General features: G+C 41.6%; 1 protein-coding gene across 1 annotated transcript; it reads right to left on the bottom strand.

Annotated features, from left to right (window-relative positions):
* Nucleotides 1–4,652: 4,652 nt before the first annotated feature.
* On the bottom strand, nt 4,653–8,409 carry CD1C (CD1c molecule). The gene is made up of 6 exons (XM_011969349.1): nt 8,109–8,409; nt 6,839–7,105; nt 5,894–6,175; nt 5,389–5,667; nt 4,961–5,051; nt 4,653–4,808 (listed from the first exon to the last, which is right to left on the bottom strand). The coding sequence occupies exons 1-6, from the start codon at nt 8,164–8,166 to the stop codon at nt 4,787–4,789; spliced, it is 999 nt and encodes a 332-aa protein (XP_011824739.1). The 5' UTR covers nt 8,167–8,409; the 3' UTR covers nt 4,653–4,786.
* Nucleotides 8,410–15,898: the final 7,489 nt, after the last annotated feature.

Below are 15,898 nucleotides of genomic sequence, written 5' to 3'. Positions count from 1 at the left end.
TCGGCTCACTGCAAGCTCCGCCTCCCGGGTTCACGCCATTCTCCTGCCTCAGCCTCCGGAGTAGCTGAGACTACAGGCGCCCGCCACTACGCCCGGCTAGGTGTTTTTTTTTGTTGTTGTTGTTGTTGTTGTTTTTCTTTTTCTTTTCTTTTTTTGTATTTTTAGTAGAGGCGAGGTTTCACCATGTTAGCCAGGATGGTCTGGATCTCCAGACCTCGTGATCCACCCGTCTGGGCCTCCCAAAGTGCTGGGATTACAGGCGTGAGCCACTGCGCCCGGCCTATTTTTTTATTTTTTTGAGAGAGGATCTTGCTCTGTCACTTAGGCTGAAGTGCAGTGGCATGATCACGACTTACTGCAGCCTCCACTTCCCCAGGCTCAGGTGATCCTCCTACCTCAGCCTCCTAAGTAGCTGGGACTACAGGCATGTGCCACCATTCTTAGCTAATTTTCTTGTATTTGTGTGTGTGTGTGTGTAGAGATAGGGTTTTGCCATGTTGCCTAGGTTGGTCTCAAACTCATAGGATCAAGCAATCTACCTGCCTTAGCCTCAAAGTGTTAGGGTTACAGGCATGAGGCCAGGTCTTGTTTCTTTATCCAACTTGCCACTCTGTGCCTTGTAAGTGGGGTGTTTAGCTCATTTACCTTCAAGGTAAATACTGATAAGTGAGAAGCTGATTTTGTCATCGTTGTTAGCTAGTTGCTGTGTAGACTTGATTGTGCAGTTCCTTTATAGTGTCACTGGTCTGTTTACTTAAGTGCATTTATGTGGTGGCTGGTAAGGGTCTTTTTATTTCCATGTTTAGCACTCCTTTAATGATTTCTTGTAAGGCAGGTCTGGTGGTAATAAATTTCCTTAGCATTTGCTTGGCTGAAAAGAATTTTATTTCTCTTTCACATATAAATCTTATTTGGGCTGGATATTACATTTTGGGTCAGAATTTCTTTTCTTTAAGGATGCTGAATATAGACCTTCAATGTCTTCTGGCTTCTAAGGTTTCTGCTGAAAGATATGCTGTTAGCTTGATTGGGGTCCCTTTGTAGGTGACCTACTCCTCCTCTCTGGTTGCCTTTAGTATTTTTTTCTTTCACATTGACCTTGGATAATCTGATTATTATGTGTAATTGGGGATGGTTGTCTAGTATAGTATCTCTAAGGAGTTCTCTGAATTTCTGGAATTTGAATGTTGACCTCTATAGTGAAGTTGAGAAAATTGTCATGGACAATATCCTCAAATACGTTTTCAATTGTTTGCACACACTCTCTCTCTCTCTGTCTTTCAGGGACATCAGTGAGTATATGTTTGGTCTCTTTACGTAATGTCATATTTCTCTGAAATTTTGTTTATCCTTCTGTATTATTTTTTCTTTATTTGTGTGACTGAGTTAATTAGAAGAACTGGTCTTTAAGCTCTGAGATTCTTCCTTCAGTGTGGTCTATTCTGCCTTTAGTACTTCCAATTGTATTATAAAATTATTTAGTGAAATTTTAGCTCCATCAAATCAGTTTAGTTCTTTCTTAATGTGGCTATTTTGTCTTTCAGTTATTGTATTATTTTACCAGATTCCTTAAATTCTTTAGATTCCATTTCAACTTTCTCCTGAATCTCATGATTTTCATTGCCGTCGAGATTCTAAAATCTATGTTTATTATCTCAGCCATTTCAGTCTGGTTAGGAATGATTGTTGGGGAGCTAGTGTGTTCATTTGGAAGTAAGAAGACACTCTGACTTTTAGAGCTGTCTGAGTTCTTCCACTGGTTCTTTCTCATCTATGTGGGCTGATGTTCCTTTAACCTTTACAGTTGTTGTCCTTTTAATGGGGCTTTAGGCTTTTATATTCTTTGATGCCCTTGAGGGTTTGACTATGGTATAAGTTTGGTTCAGTGAGCTAGCTTTATTTCTTGACAATTCAGGGGACCATGGCTCAGCTCAGCACTCCTGGGCTATGTGCTCTAAGCCTGAGGGCCTGGGACCAGGCCCAGAACCTTGTTCTTTGGCCCCTTGAGACTGAGCACCTGCTTCACTGGAGGGTCCAAGGTGTTCCCAGTCCACTAGCAACAACACTCCTATGGTGGAACGGGGCAGGGGGGTCCCAGCAAAAGTATTTCATAAGAGCAGTGGCAGTGGGGATCTGTTCTCACATGCATGTACTGGCAGCAGTGGGGCAGTGGCATGTTGGGGTCCACACTCACGCACATGCTGGTGGTGGTGAGGCAGCAAGGTGGCAAGGTCCATGCACATGTACGCCAGGGATGGTAGTGTGGCAGGGTACATGCATGCATGTGGGCTAGTGGGGACAGGGCATCAGTGATGAGATCTCCATGTATGTGTGCACAGAAGTGGTAGCAAGGCAGTGATGTCTATGTGTGCATGCCAGCAAAGCAGTTGCGGGTGCTGAAAGCAGGTGCGTGCTGATGAGAGGCCAGTGGCAGAAGCTCTCTGGTGGTCTGGCAGGGTCAGCCAGTGAAAGACCTATGGCAGTGGTCTCTGAGAACTGCCTCAGTTGAGCATCTGAGGCTGTGCTGCAAGCAGGTACAGACAGGCAGGGATACTGGGAGAGGCCAGCAGACATGGGAGTTTTGGGGGACTTAGATCAGTCTAGCCCCATTCAAATAGCATGGTAGCCCTGTTCTGTCCAGGTCTGATAGTCAACAAAGGGGTCAAAGCCACCTAGAGGAATATGGCAAGCCTTGGGGAATGGACATCCCTAACCATGCTCCACTGTAGCTGTTCTCACACCAAACCCTCTGGGTTCCACAGAAGCTGGAGTCCTGTCCCTGCCAACTCTGCAAGTAGCTCTCCCTGCCAACTCAAATGTCTGTGTGGGTCATGGGGGTCTCCTGCAGTTAGGAATCCAGAGGTTCATGGTTAGAGTGGACCACTTCATGCCTATTTAACTAACCCCTTCCCTAGAAGCCACTGAGGACCAGGAACAAGTCCTAGTGTTTGGCAACCCTGTATAGGGTTCGCAGCTTCTTCCCCTCTTCAGCCCAGGGTCTGCATTCTCCCTTATCCACTCTCAATGCCTTCTTTCCAATGATCTTCTCAGAGTATACTGTTCTTCTTGATGATCTTGTCTCTTGGTGGGAGAAGCTCTTCCTGGCTGCATCTAGTCATCCATCTTGTCTCTTCTCTCAAAACTAAGTTTAATTTTATATACTTTTGGCTTTATATCCCAGTTTCCTGGGTGTCCTAGCATCCTCTCTATTGATCTCTCAGTATCTGTAGGTCACAAGGTGACTAAGGGTGCAGCAGAGTCACCTAGGGTCTCCTGGAGCCAAGGAAATGAGCAATGGAAGCAGGACCCAAGCTGGGTGAGTGGGCACAAGGAGACAAAGGCCCTGCCAGATCTGGGAAGGCACCTCCTCCTCCAAAAATATCCTTATGTGGAATTCTATGCAGCAATAGAAAGAATGGTTACTAGTACACTGAGCAGCATGGATTACTTACAACCATATGCTAAATTGAAGAAAAAAAGCCAATACCAAGTAGGTATGTTTATTTCTATCTTAATAAAATCATAGAAAATACAAGTTTAAGCTTAAGTGACATAAAGTGTATCAGTAGTTGCAAGAATGCCAGGTTGGTGGTATGCTTGACTACAAACAGGTATGAGGGGTTATGACATTTAATATCTTAATTGTGATTTTGTTTACATGGGCTTATGTAATTATCAAAATAAATGGAACTGTATACTTAAAGACTCAAATTTTACTATAAATTATACATCAATAAAATATATTTAAAATTGTTGAAAGAAATAAAAAAATGAAAACAATAAAAAAGAAACATGTTCAGATTGAGGAAGCAAACACTGCAACTTCAGGAGAGCGGACACAATCTCATTTGTTTTATCTGCCACCAGTTTAGAAGCTGTATGTGCCTGTCTCAACTCAGTACCCAAAAAATATTAGTTGAATTAGTGAATGAAACGTAAAGAGACTAAAGTTTAGCCAAGGCTATCTCCGATAGCACAGTGCTTTAGGAAATTTGTCTTGCATATACAGCACAACAGTTGCCTTGATCCCACTCCAACCCTGAGGACCAAGTCTCTTGTTCCTCTTTCTTAAGTATTCTGTGACGTAACTGCAAACCACTAATCATCACACATAACTTGCACTCTCTGTCTTTCTATTTGCATTTGTAATTCTCTGTGTTTAGAAAATAAGTGTATCCAGGCACAAGGCTGCACTTTTCCTTAAATGTTTAAGGAGAAAATGAGGGAGCTAAAGGAGAGTGGAACTTATCTGCTAGGTGTGAAGCATTTAAACAAAAAGAGAAGCATAAGTATTTCAAATGCTACAACAGCATTGGGAAGGAATATAATGAGAAAAATTGCCAAGATGACAGTTAATCCAACTTAGATGTGGTGTTTTGTTTTGTGTTTCACTGAGCACATCATATGCAGGAAAGGCACATTTATCATGATCCTTGCCTCCAAAAAGCTTAAAAATGTGAAGTGAAAGACCCAAGTAGCTGCAACACAGGGTAGGAAGTATTGCATGCACATAGCAGTTGAGGGGCTCTCTTGGTTCATTATGGGTCAAGAAAGATCGCTGGAGGAAATGACCTTAGAAATGGGCTTTGAAGGTTGAATGCTATTTAAAAAAGTGGACATTCCAAGAAAACCATTCTAAATTATAATTTGATTTATATTAAAAAATGTTTATCAGGCAGAAAGAGAAACCATTTAAATGGAGAGTCGACGGGATGGCATCACTATGTTGTACTAGGCTCCTGGGTTGCTGGGTTCTTATTACAATGGTGGAGTCGGGGGAAGAGTCTCACAGGATGTCTTGATATGAGCTGTGAAGGAACAGGAATGGGAGAAACCCTGAATAAGTTGGAGGTGGTGACTGAGGATAAGGTGGAGTAGTCAACAGAGAAAAGCTAAGAGAGTTAAAAATAGAATGTGAAATAAGAAACTGGGAGGAGAGGAGGAAATACAAAAAACTCACCAGTGCTTCTTAAACCGTAACACAAGGACTATTAGAATCACCAAGGACACCAGCACTATCAAGGCAATCCAATTCATGGAAAAGTGGTGTCCTGCACATATTGGAAAGATACATGGATGCCATTTTAAACTCACTGTTGATTCTACTCCATCTATTGATTTCCTTACTTAACATGTGCATTGGATGAGTTGCATCAGTTTTCCTATTTCAGTCACTCTATTCCCAAACGTACTCAAGGAGGGATTCCTCATTTCCCCTTAAATCTCTAATATCCATATATCCCTCAGGTCTTACTCCACTGTTCTTTAAATTACTCTCTACATTTCTTCCTACAACCCCTCATCTAGGTCTGCCATCCTCAAAATTTCCTCTCCCCTACCCTCTGGGCTCAAGAATCACCTACCTACACTTCCAACCTCCAATCTTACCCCAGTAGAGGATGATGTCCTGGCCTCCTAGACTGCTGTGTCTCACTCGACAAGACAGGCCAGCAGTCTCCTCAGATGCCACCTCCAAGATCACCTGAAGATACCATGTCCCATCAGCATTAGGAAGAACATCACCGTGTTTAGTGCCCAGTTGCTCCTGTTCATTCCGCATCCATGTCACCCGAACAGGCTTTGGGTAGAAGCCGGAGGCATGACAAACCAGCAACAGACGGCCAGATCCAAGGCTGCGGCGACTGGACAGCCAGGCCTCTGGCCTCACTGCAGACAGTGGAAAAAGTATTCTGATGAAGAAACTTATAGCTTACATCCACATGCACACATTCACATGAATATGCACAGTTATCTTTTTCTTGCCTCTAAGAAATGATTACCCAGCAACCCCTCTGCTTCTTGTCCTCTTTCTTGTCCTGAGTTTGAAGGGTGGGAACAGAAGGGGCAGGACTTGAATAGAAAAATCTTAGAGGAAGGGGCTGAAACTACTGACCTTGCCTGTGCAGATACATCTTCCCTGCATCCAGGAGACCCAACAGAAATCGGGGGCAAGTGCTTCTTATGAGATTATACACTGTTTCTGTGACGCCTTCATACTGATGATTGAGTAGATGACAGACACCTGGAGCCAAACTCCCGCCATCTGGAGATGGCACCCATGTTGTATTTTGGAAACTCAGTAAATCTAATCCGTTGAAAGCTACCCGAAAGAAGCCTTCTGGGCTCTTTCCAGAATGCAGTTCACAGCCTGCTTTCACCTGTACTTCAAAGGGATCTGGAGGAAGGGAAGAATGAGAAAAAGACTTCAAACAAAAAAGTGAAAACAACAGTATAAAAACCTGCAAAAAAGCTTTATGTGGATGTGAGAGTAAGCCAAAGACATATTTAATTAGAAACAAGAGAGAAAAATTGCTGGGGATAGGGAAGGGGGACAATAAGAGATAAATGCCTTGAATTAACAAGAAAAAGTGGCTGAGGAAGATGTAGAAAAATGATAGGTGAGCCACATAATATAGGATAGAGGGTGAAGTGGGAGCCTGTGTGAGGGAGGTGGGAGGATAGCATTCCGTGATGCATGAAATTGGTCATAATGGTCGTTGAACTGTGGACATAGATCTTTGAAGAAATTGAATGGGGGAATAGATTTTATTTTAAAAGTCAAGCACAGAGTGGGACAGCTGTGTGCCTCTGGATTGTAGGATACAGAGGGAGACCACAGGGGGAAGATAACAAAGCACAAGAAAAAAAAAATTCCAAAAATAGCAAGAGCCTAGGAAATTTGAGGGAGTCAACATCAGAAATACCCTTTAAAAGGTTCATGTATGCAGAATTTTATGGTAGGATGGGATAATGGGAAATGGCCCAGAAATTAGTGGAGAATATTTCCCATAAATAGAACATTCTAAAGAACTCCCATAATTTAGTTGATTGAACTTACATTTTGAGTAATCTTGACTGGCATGGTCTTGAATCTCCCGAGTTAATCCAAAGAAGTAGACACGAAATAACAACTCTAGGTCTGACAACTCTTCGTTGCTGAAGTTGCTCTTGGACCAGGTGTGCAGGAAAATTATTCTGCCTGATTCACTCTCCCAGCCATGAGTCTGCAACTCATCCAGCCATCCTGAACCCTGACTTTGTGCCCAGGATTGGTTGGCAAATGATAAGATCTGGATAATATAGAATGAGACGTGTTCCTGGGCTGCTTTTGGTGGAAGGAGGGCAAGTAGTGTAAGGAAAAAAAAAAGAGAGAGAGGCAAGGAAAATGGATATGAAATGCAAGGTAAACCAGTTACCACAGAGAAATATTAATGACTACTTTAGCTATAACATTTTCCTTACACAGAGCCCCATGCTCTGCCACCATCCTCTGAAAGAGTAAACTAGACCTGGAGACAGGTATGCTCAGATGGCAAGCATTCTGACATCTTCATTGATCCATGTTGGGAAAGCCCACCACACTCTACCCAGATACATGTAACCTTGCAGCTGACAGAGATGTTCATACTACCTGCATTGTCACCACCTGGGAGAACAGCTAGCAGCGGAAACTACAGAAACAGCATGTCCTTTGCAGATGTTTCTTTCTCTCAGAAAAGTTGTTGCTGCTCTTAGCAAACTTATTCCTCTGTATCTGTATTCTGACTTCCTTCTACCAACAGACAATCTTCCCCACCAGCCACTGATAGCAACTAAGAAGATCTGCTTCGCTCAACCTTTGGCCTCCTACTCAATCTCTCATTTCCCCACCTGCTCTGAACTAAAGTTACTCTCTTCTCTCAGGATTTTAGCTGCTCTCGCACTAAGCTCCAACATATCTACTTCTCTTCGTCAACTGTCTTAGACAAAGTGGTGTGTGGCATTGAAAGGTTGCTTCATCCCTCTAGACTTTACTTGTTGTTTGTAACACAAAAAGGAGAAACCACATAATTTTCCTGGGCCCTGCTTGTTTTAAAGGAAAATGGAGAGGAAATGGAAAGTGAACCAGTTACCACAGAAAAATGTTAATGACTACTTTAGCACTACTATAACATTTTCCTTACACAGAGCCCATGCTCTGCCACCATCCTCCAAAAGAGTAAACTGGACCTGGAGACAGGTATGCTCAGATGGCAAGCATTCTGGCATCTCCACTGATCCATCTTGGGAAAGCACACCACACTCTACCCAGATACATGTAACCTTGCGGCTAACAGTGATGTTCTTACCGTCTGCGTTGTCACCACCACTGAGAACAGCTAGCAACAGAAACTGCAGAAACAGCATGTCATTTGCAGATGTTTCTTTCTCTCAGAAAAGTTGTTTGCTGATCTCTGTTCTTAGCAAACTTATCCTTCTGTATCTATATTCTGACTTCCTTATACCAACGATCTTCCCCATCAGCCACTGATAGCAACTAAGAAGATCTGCTTCCCTCAACCTTGGGCCTCCTACTCAATCTCTCATTTCCCCACCTGCCCTGATCTAAAGTTACTCTCTTCTCTCAGGATTCCAGCTGCTCTGCCACTAAGCTCCAACATATCTACTTCCCTTCCTCAACTGCCTTAGACAAAGTGGTGTGCGGCATTGAAAAGTCACTTCGTCCTTCTGGATTTTTGCATGCCATTTGTAAGATAAAAAGGAGAAACCACATCATTTTTTCTGGTTCCTGCTTGTTTTAATAGATCACAATTCTTCCAGTTTCTCCACTTAAATTTGCCTCCACTCTCCATAGTGTCCCCTCTTCTCATCACTCCACTCTTTCTTTCCCCCTTTTGAATGTCCTCAAAGTTTTCTCTTTCCAGTTTCACCCCTTTCATCCATCTTTCTTATTTCCTCATTCTCACTGATTCTTTTATAAATTGGAGACTTTGTTTTTTACATCTTCCTGGATTTCCCTGCACAATTGTATAAGCTACAGTCTACTCTACATTATCCTTAGAGATTAAATTGCAGCCATTCAGAATGAATAGAACCATAACAAATATAAAGAAGCCCTTCTACTGCATTTAATCTGTATAGTCATTCACTAAAAAATTACACAGTACATGGTTGGTACCAGTGTCTTACTAGGCATGTAAACACACAGAGATTAACAATGTAATCTCTTCTATCAAAGAGTTTTAAACTGCAGAAGATGTTTAAACAAAAAATTAAAATGCATTGTGATTTTAATTTCAATGTATAGAATCCCAATACAAATCTACTTAGAACTATATTCTCTAGAGAAGCATTTTGACTGGCTAACCCCCTGGGAAGTCCATAATTTGAAGTCCCGGAAGAACAGCATGCATTTCAGCTAAGGACTGAAAATTCTGTACAGTGTGGAATTGTATAGGATTGTGATAGTCAGAACACGCAGCTTTTCAGGAGAACTCATACATGAGGAGACCATAAAAATCCAAATTTGAGTTGTTTTGAGATCTGTTCAAAATACATTGCATAAAAAGGGCAGCATTTGTCAATGTTTGATTTAAGTAGTTTATATGAAGTATTCAGTGACTTATCAGTGACCCTAGCTGGTTAATATATGTAAATACATGAACACAAAGTCTTTTTGAGATCCAAGAAATACATTTATTATTATAGTGTTTCTTAAATCGTATTAATTATTCACTGAATGCATTGGAGCAGTCACTTCAAATCTGGGCATGAATTTGTGCTGGGCACAGTGACTCATGCCTATAATCCCAGCACTTTGGGAGGCCAAGGTGGGAAGATCACTTGAGCCCAGGAGTTTGAGACTAGCATGGGCAACAAAGTTAGCCAAATGTGGTGGCACATGCCTATAGTCCCAGCTACATGGGAGGCAGAGGCAGGAGGATCTTTTGAGCCCTGAAAGTCAAGAAAGAAAAATCCCATTTGTAACATTGTTTCTGTTTTAAATTTATTTTTATTCTACATATTTACTGTGTACAACATGGTACTTTGATATATACACTATTTCTTACTTAGGTTTGTCAGTGTTAACAGTGAGGCTGGAAGTCATTCTCAATGAGCTCTTCCTCTGATGGCCACAGATATGTGGCAATTTCTATGAGCTACAATATCTGAGAGCAATACCCAGTTCAAGCCCTACCCAAATCATTCATAAGCACCAGGTGTTATCTTTGTCCATCTTGTGCTGTTAATGGCAAATGCTTGGTTTGTGGTTTTAGAAAACAATAGCAGATACCACACTACGTGTTTATTCACATTTTTTTACATGGTCCTACAGGAAAGAGGCAACCCTCGTATTTCCTAAGAGTTGGGTTAAGGTCTTGGATTGACTTCTGGGCAATGGAATGTGTGGTGCTGGAAGCATTAGCCAGCTCCAGTCCTGACCACTGAAAATATCACATCTGATCATCTTACCCTGCAGTACCAGCTTGGCGGTCAAATTTCTAAATGGCAAGGCTATGAGACGGAGAAAAGCAGCCTGATCTACATGCAGTTTAACTACATTAGAAATAAATTTCGTTGTGTTAAGCCTCCAATTTCTAAAGTTTATTTATAACTACAACATAACCTAGCTATACTGGATAATATTATAAAACCCAGTAAGTATCATCCTTTTTGCCCTCTTGAATTCAGAAGCAAACAAGTTGAAAATAACATGAGATAGATGGATCTAATGGTCAATCTTGACTTCTGATAGTGCCATTAGATAATTTGCTTTAAGTGTGTAATCCAAGTGATCTAGCTCATACTGGACCCTAAATGGAGTGGCCTCCTCATTGTTGTGGACTGAAAGTTTGTGCACCCTCCCAAGGGAAAAAAAAATCACATGTTGAAGCCCTAACTCTCAGTGTGATTACAGTTGGAAATGGGGCCTTTACGAAGTAATGTCAATCTCATGTCTAAAGGGTAAGGCCCTGATCCAGTAGGCTTAGTGTCTTTATAAGAAAAGACACTGGAGTGCCCTTCCACTTTCCTTCTCTCTCTCTCTCTCTCTCTCTCTCTCTGTGTGTGTGTGTGTGTGTGTGTGTGTGTGTGTGTGTGCACCCACCATGGAAAAGCCATATGAGCTCATAGTGAGAAGGCAGTTGTCTGTATAAACCGGGAAGAGAGCCTTCACTAGAAACTGATGGAGATCTTCCAGATGGAGATTTTGAGCTTCTAGCTTCTAGAGATGTGAGAAGATAACTTTCTGGTGTTTAAGCCACCCAGCTTATTGCCTTGGGTTAGGGCAGCCCAAGAAGACTAATACACTCACTTAGTTCAGGCAATGCTGATAAACCCTAAGCTCCCCACCTGAGCAGCTCTTCCCGTGAGAGCTAGGGCCTGGAGGAGGAGAGCGAGACTGAGCCTCTGGGGAGCAACTTGCCCACAGAGGTAAAGGGTAGGAGGAGGTGCTGATGTATGCTTGCCCAGTTTCCCTCCTGAATTGATCAGTGAGATAAATCAGTCTGTTTTCAGAGGAAACGTTAAGGGGTGAGGAAAAAAAACAAAAAGTATTTAGGGGAAATTCCCCCTCAGGGTACCTAGAAGAGTGAGTAACACCCTCACCCCTTCATGGCAATACCCATTCAAATAAACACCTAGAAATGTGAGTTCTCCGGAAACTTCCCTCTCCTTTGCTTCGCACAGTCCCCATGTCATTTCTCTCCCTCCATCTGGTTTTTCCTCTCTGACCTGACTGTTATGTAGTCCTGCTTTCATCGTGTGGGACAGAGATCACAGCCACAGTCCCTGCCTGTCTGTCACAGTCCATACCCCTCCATGTCCATGCAGCGCTCTGCCCCAGAGCTGCCACGGGAAATGTGATCCTGAGAACGTCTACCAGCCTAAAATATTCCAATTGCTTTTATGAAACATAATCCAGACTCCTAGGCATGACAATTTTATACACAAGTGTTTATGCGCATCAATCCCTAAAAAGGAAGGGTGGAGGTAGTGTAAGAAGGGAAACTGGCAGACTGTTCATACTGGCAAATACTTGTAAATATACATGCAAGAATCTGAAATTGATATAAAATGCAATGGGGAGAGGAGTAAGTGGTTATTAAGCTCTCTGAACATACAAAACCCTAAAAGAATAACCTGAAGTGGGTGGGACGCCCTGTGATTAGAACCCCACTTGAGCAGAGGGGCTGGGCTGGGCTCTCCCGAGGGAGCCCTGTGCTCTTCCTGTCCTTCCCCAACTTCCCTTTTCTTGTCCTTTCGCTTAGACCACAGATGTTGTTGTGTTTGCCTTTGCCTGGGCTCTTCCTGCCTGTCACTTCCCTAAGACCACTCTAGTGGGTGATTTTGCACCCCGAGAGAGAGAGACAGAGAGAGAGAGAGGTTTCCTCAGAACTCTGGTGTCATGTTCCCACCCTACACAGTTCTGTCATCCCCTTCCTCTCCAGCAGAAACCTTGCCCTCTGCCTACTTCCCCATTACAGAAACCCCGCAAGCCCCCCACAACCACGTGACTCTTACAAGTTCTTTCATTTCCTCCTCAACTCTTATTGAAGTGATTCACTCCTTCATTCTGGGCTCCAAGCATAGTTCCTGTGGCTAGCCTAAATCCTCCACCCTCTCCCCACTACAACAGCAAAAAAAAGGTCCTAGTCTGAGAGCTATGAAAACTCCTAGATGGACCACTTACTAGAAGCACTAATCCCCCACTGTAAAATGACAGAATTGGAAGAACTTAATATTTTCTAATTCCATTTCAACTTTAATATTCTTTGACTTGTCCTGTGCTTCTGTTCATTTCTGTTTACATAGAATTTTCTTTCTCTTCTGGGCTTCTTTGCCCTAATGTCTAACTTTTCTATGATCTCATATTGCTTTCTACTTATCCTTTGTTTGAATACCCTGGGTATCCTCTCTATCTTATCACCAATTCTACCTAAACTCCCTACCCATTCATTCTAAGCACCACCCTGGCTAAATTTTGAAGCCTAAAGTATTGCCTTTCACTTGGTCCTTAGGTTTCTGCGTGTGTGGTGGCTCATGCCTGTAATCCCAGCACTTTCAGAGGCTGAGGCAGGTGGATCATGAGGTCAGGAGTTTGAGACTAGCCTGACCAACACGGTGAAACCCCGTCTCTACTAAAAATACAAAAATTAGCCAGGTGTGGTGGTGTGTGACTGTAATCCCAGCTACTCAGGAGGCTGAGGCAGGAGAATCGCTTGAACCCGAGAGGTGGAGGTTGCAGTGAGCCGAGATTGCACCACTGCACTCCAGCCAAAAAAAAAAAAAAAAAAACTGCAAAACACATAGATATACTGGGTAAGCTATAATTTTTAAAATTACATATACATGCGTGCATTGAACTCACAAGATAAGCAAGTCTGCAAAAAATTAAAAAACTAAAAATTAAAAACTAAATAAAGACATAGAAGCTAACGCTTGAGCTTCCCAAGACATTGACAAGAGTGGGTTCCTGAGGGCTTTGCCCACAGTATCCACATAGGTCACAAGATCATGTTGAGAGCACCAAATAAAAGTGCAAGAAATCTTCTACTGTATCCTCAATAAAATTGGTAGGGGAAAAAAAGGCCAACTGAACCAAAAGATAAGAAGGAACCTTGAGGTGACCTTAGGCTCTGGCTAGATTTTTGTTGTTATTGTTGTTCTTACAAAAATTTTTAATCACAGATTTGCTCTCACAGGAGTTTAGAGATTAAAAGTATTCTATTTGTCTTAAAATGTCTGATCGAAGAAATTAACAATACAAAATAGTTCCAAGTTTGTAGTAATACTATATCACTCAGAAGCAAACACAAAACTTATTTCTAGTAGTATATCATTTCAAAGCAAACACAAAAATATTCAACACAATCAATACAGTCTTCTTCATTTTTCTGATATAGGCAGTCTTTGTTTTGCCCTGTTTCAAAATGCACAAATTTCAGTCAGCAAGGTTTTACTTAAATAACACAAATTCCCCAACAACAAATTTGAAATGTGTGCCACAAATTTCAGTTGCCACAGTATATTTACTCTTAGTAACTGCACGAAGCATAAATTATCACTAGGACTTCAGTACATGAGTTGCCATAGAAGTAACAAATCCACATCATAATCAGTGATCAATTGTTTTACATATGTCAAAGTTTGTCAGTTTGACTATTATTCTGTTCTGTGCAAAAACAGCAAAGCGTGTAGGCGTGTAGTCCTGTAGTTTCATTGTGTCTCAGTAATAAACCCATACGACATCTGACATGAGTGAATAATAGAAAGAGGAAATTAGACAACAAAGATGAATGTGTAAGGAAGAAAAGGGACAATGCTAGAAGTGAGATTTGAATTAAATATAAAAGAAGCTATAGAAGAAATAGCTGACCATGGGAATGCTGAGAATGCTACTGTTTAAGAAACTATAGAGGTGAAGCTAGAGGAACCGAGAGAAGGCAAACTTAACCCGTGAGGAAAGTGATTGTTGTGAAAAGAATGAAGGTGTCTTAAAAGAAGTGACACTGGCAGAAAACTTCCCATGAAAGGAACTCTCAGAGATATTCCCCAAAAGGGAAAGCGCTAAGTATAAAATATTGGAAGCTGATCCAAACATTAAAAGGAGTTTGAAAATTCACCAAGGAATAAAAAGATACTCTATATCTTTAAGTTACAGAAGATGAAGGCAAACATTGTTCAAAACATTCTTGGTAAGTTAATACAAGGGAAAAAAACACTTTAATTCTGAATGTTTTAAGTTGTAAAGTATGGTGTGCTAAGTAAATTATAGTTGTACTGTTTTTCACTTCCCTATATATTTATAACCAATAGTAAGTGGGCTTTGAATATTTTGAGAAAGATGTTTCAGTGTACCAGGATGATCGTAATTCTCTTCCTTGATTATTGAGATCCTTTCACATGGTTTCAGCTTGCATGATCAATTTTTACAGTCCTGCATTAATATGCAAAGTAAAGACTGACTTTATATTACAGAATTTGGAGTCAAAGTGTTTAAAAACTGCAGGTTTGTTAAGTATCGATGATATCTTCTTATGAATACTATCAGTTAATTTTTTCATTTAAAAATGTCATAATCCTTTGAAGTTTGCAAGGAATTATTGGGATTTTAATATCATTCTGCTTATGGTGTTAATTTTACTTAAATATCATGCCAAACTGGTACTAAACACATCAATTTCAAAGTATTTTTGGAAGTACTTATACTTTTGGCTTGTTTTCTAGAATCCATCATTTCATTAATACCTTCAAAGTTTCTAAAGAAGTATTGCAGACTACCACTAATTGAATCCCTAGAAATACAATGGTGTCAGCTCAACTTCCTCATCATATAATCAACCATGGTTATAATTTTATATTTATTTCTATTAGCAAAGCAATCCAATGTTTTGTCAAGACTGAAAGATAATACTACTCTTGTATGATCTTTTTAAACTATTTAGAGATAAACTTTTACTATATCTTTTAGTACAAAAGTTTTTAAAAAACTGTGAATGAACCTATCTAGATTCTTCCTCTCTGGGAAGGGCATCTCCGAAAGAAAGGCAGCAGCCCAAGTCAGGGGCTTATAGATAAAAGTCCCATCTCCCTGGGACAGAGTACCTGGGGGAAGCGGAAGCTGTGGGCACAACTTCGGGAGACTTAAACATTCCTGCCTGCTGGCTCTGGAGAGAGCACCAGATCTCCCAGCACAGTGCTCAAGCTCTTCTAAGGGGTAGTCTGCCTTCTCAAGTGGTTCCCTGAGCCCTGTGCCTCCTGACTGGGAGACACCTCCCAGCAGGTGTCGACAGACACTTCATACAGGAGAGCTCCTGCTGGCATCTGGCAGGTGCCCCTCTGGGACAAATCTTCCAGAAGAAGGAACAGGCAGCAATATTTGCTGTTCTACAGCCTCCGCTGGTGATACGCAGGCAAACAGGGTCTGGAGTGGACCTCCAGCACACTCCAGCAGACCTGCAGCAGAGGGGCCAGACTATTAGGAGGAAAACTAACAAACAGAAAGGAAAAAGCATCAACATCAACAAAAAGGATGTCCACACAAAAACCTCATCCAAAGGTCACCAACATGAAAAACCAAAGGTAGATAAATCCAGGAAGATGAGGAAAAACCAGAGCAAAAAGGCTGAAAATTCCG

Source organism: Mandrillus leucophaeus, unplaced genomic scaffold, assembly GCF_000951045.1.
Source record: "Mandrillus leucophaeus isolate KB7577 unplaced genomic scaffold, Mleu.le_1.0 Scaffold885, whole genome shotgun sequence".
NCBI classification, from domain to species: Eukaryota; Metazoa; Chordata; class Mammalia; order Primates; family Cercopithecidae; genus Mandrillus; species Mandrillus leucophaeus.
Note: the sequence above shows the minus strand (reverse complement) of the source record. Positions and strands in the feature narration are given on the sequence as shown.

Coding starts and splice junctions, on each gene's coding strand:
- CD1C (XM_011969349.1), bottom strand. CDS start 8,166: ATGCTGTTTCTGCAGTTTCTGTTGCTAGCTGTTCTCAGTGGTGGTGAC. Junction 7,106..8,108: donor TGGTGGTGACAACGCAGACG/GTAAGAACATCA, acceptor TTCCACCAAAAG/CAGCCCAGGAACACGTCTCA. Junction 6,176..6,838: donor CAGTCAAGATTACTCAAAAT/GTAAGTTCAATC, acceptor CCCTTCCTCCAG/ATCCCTTTGAAGTACAGGTG.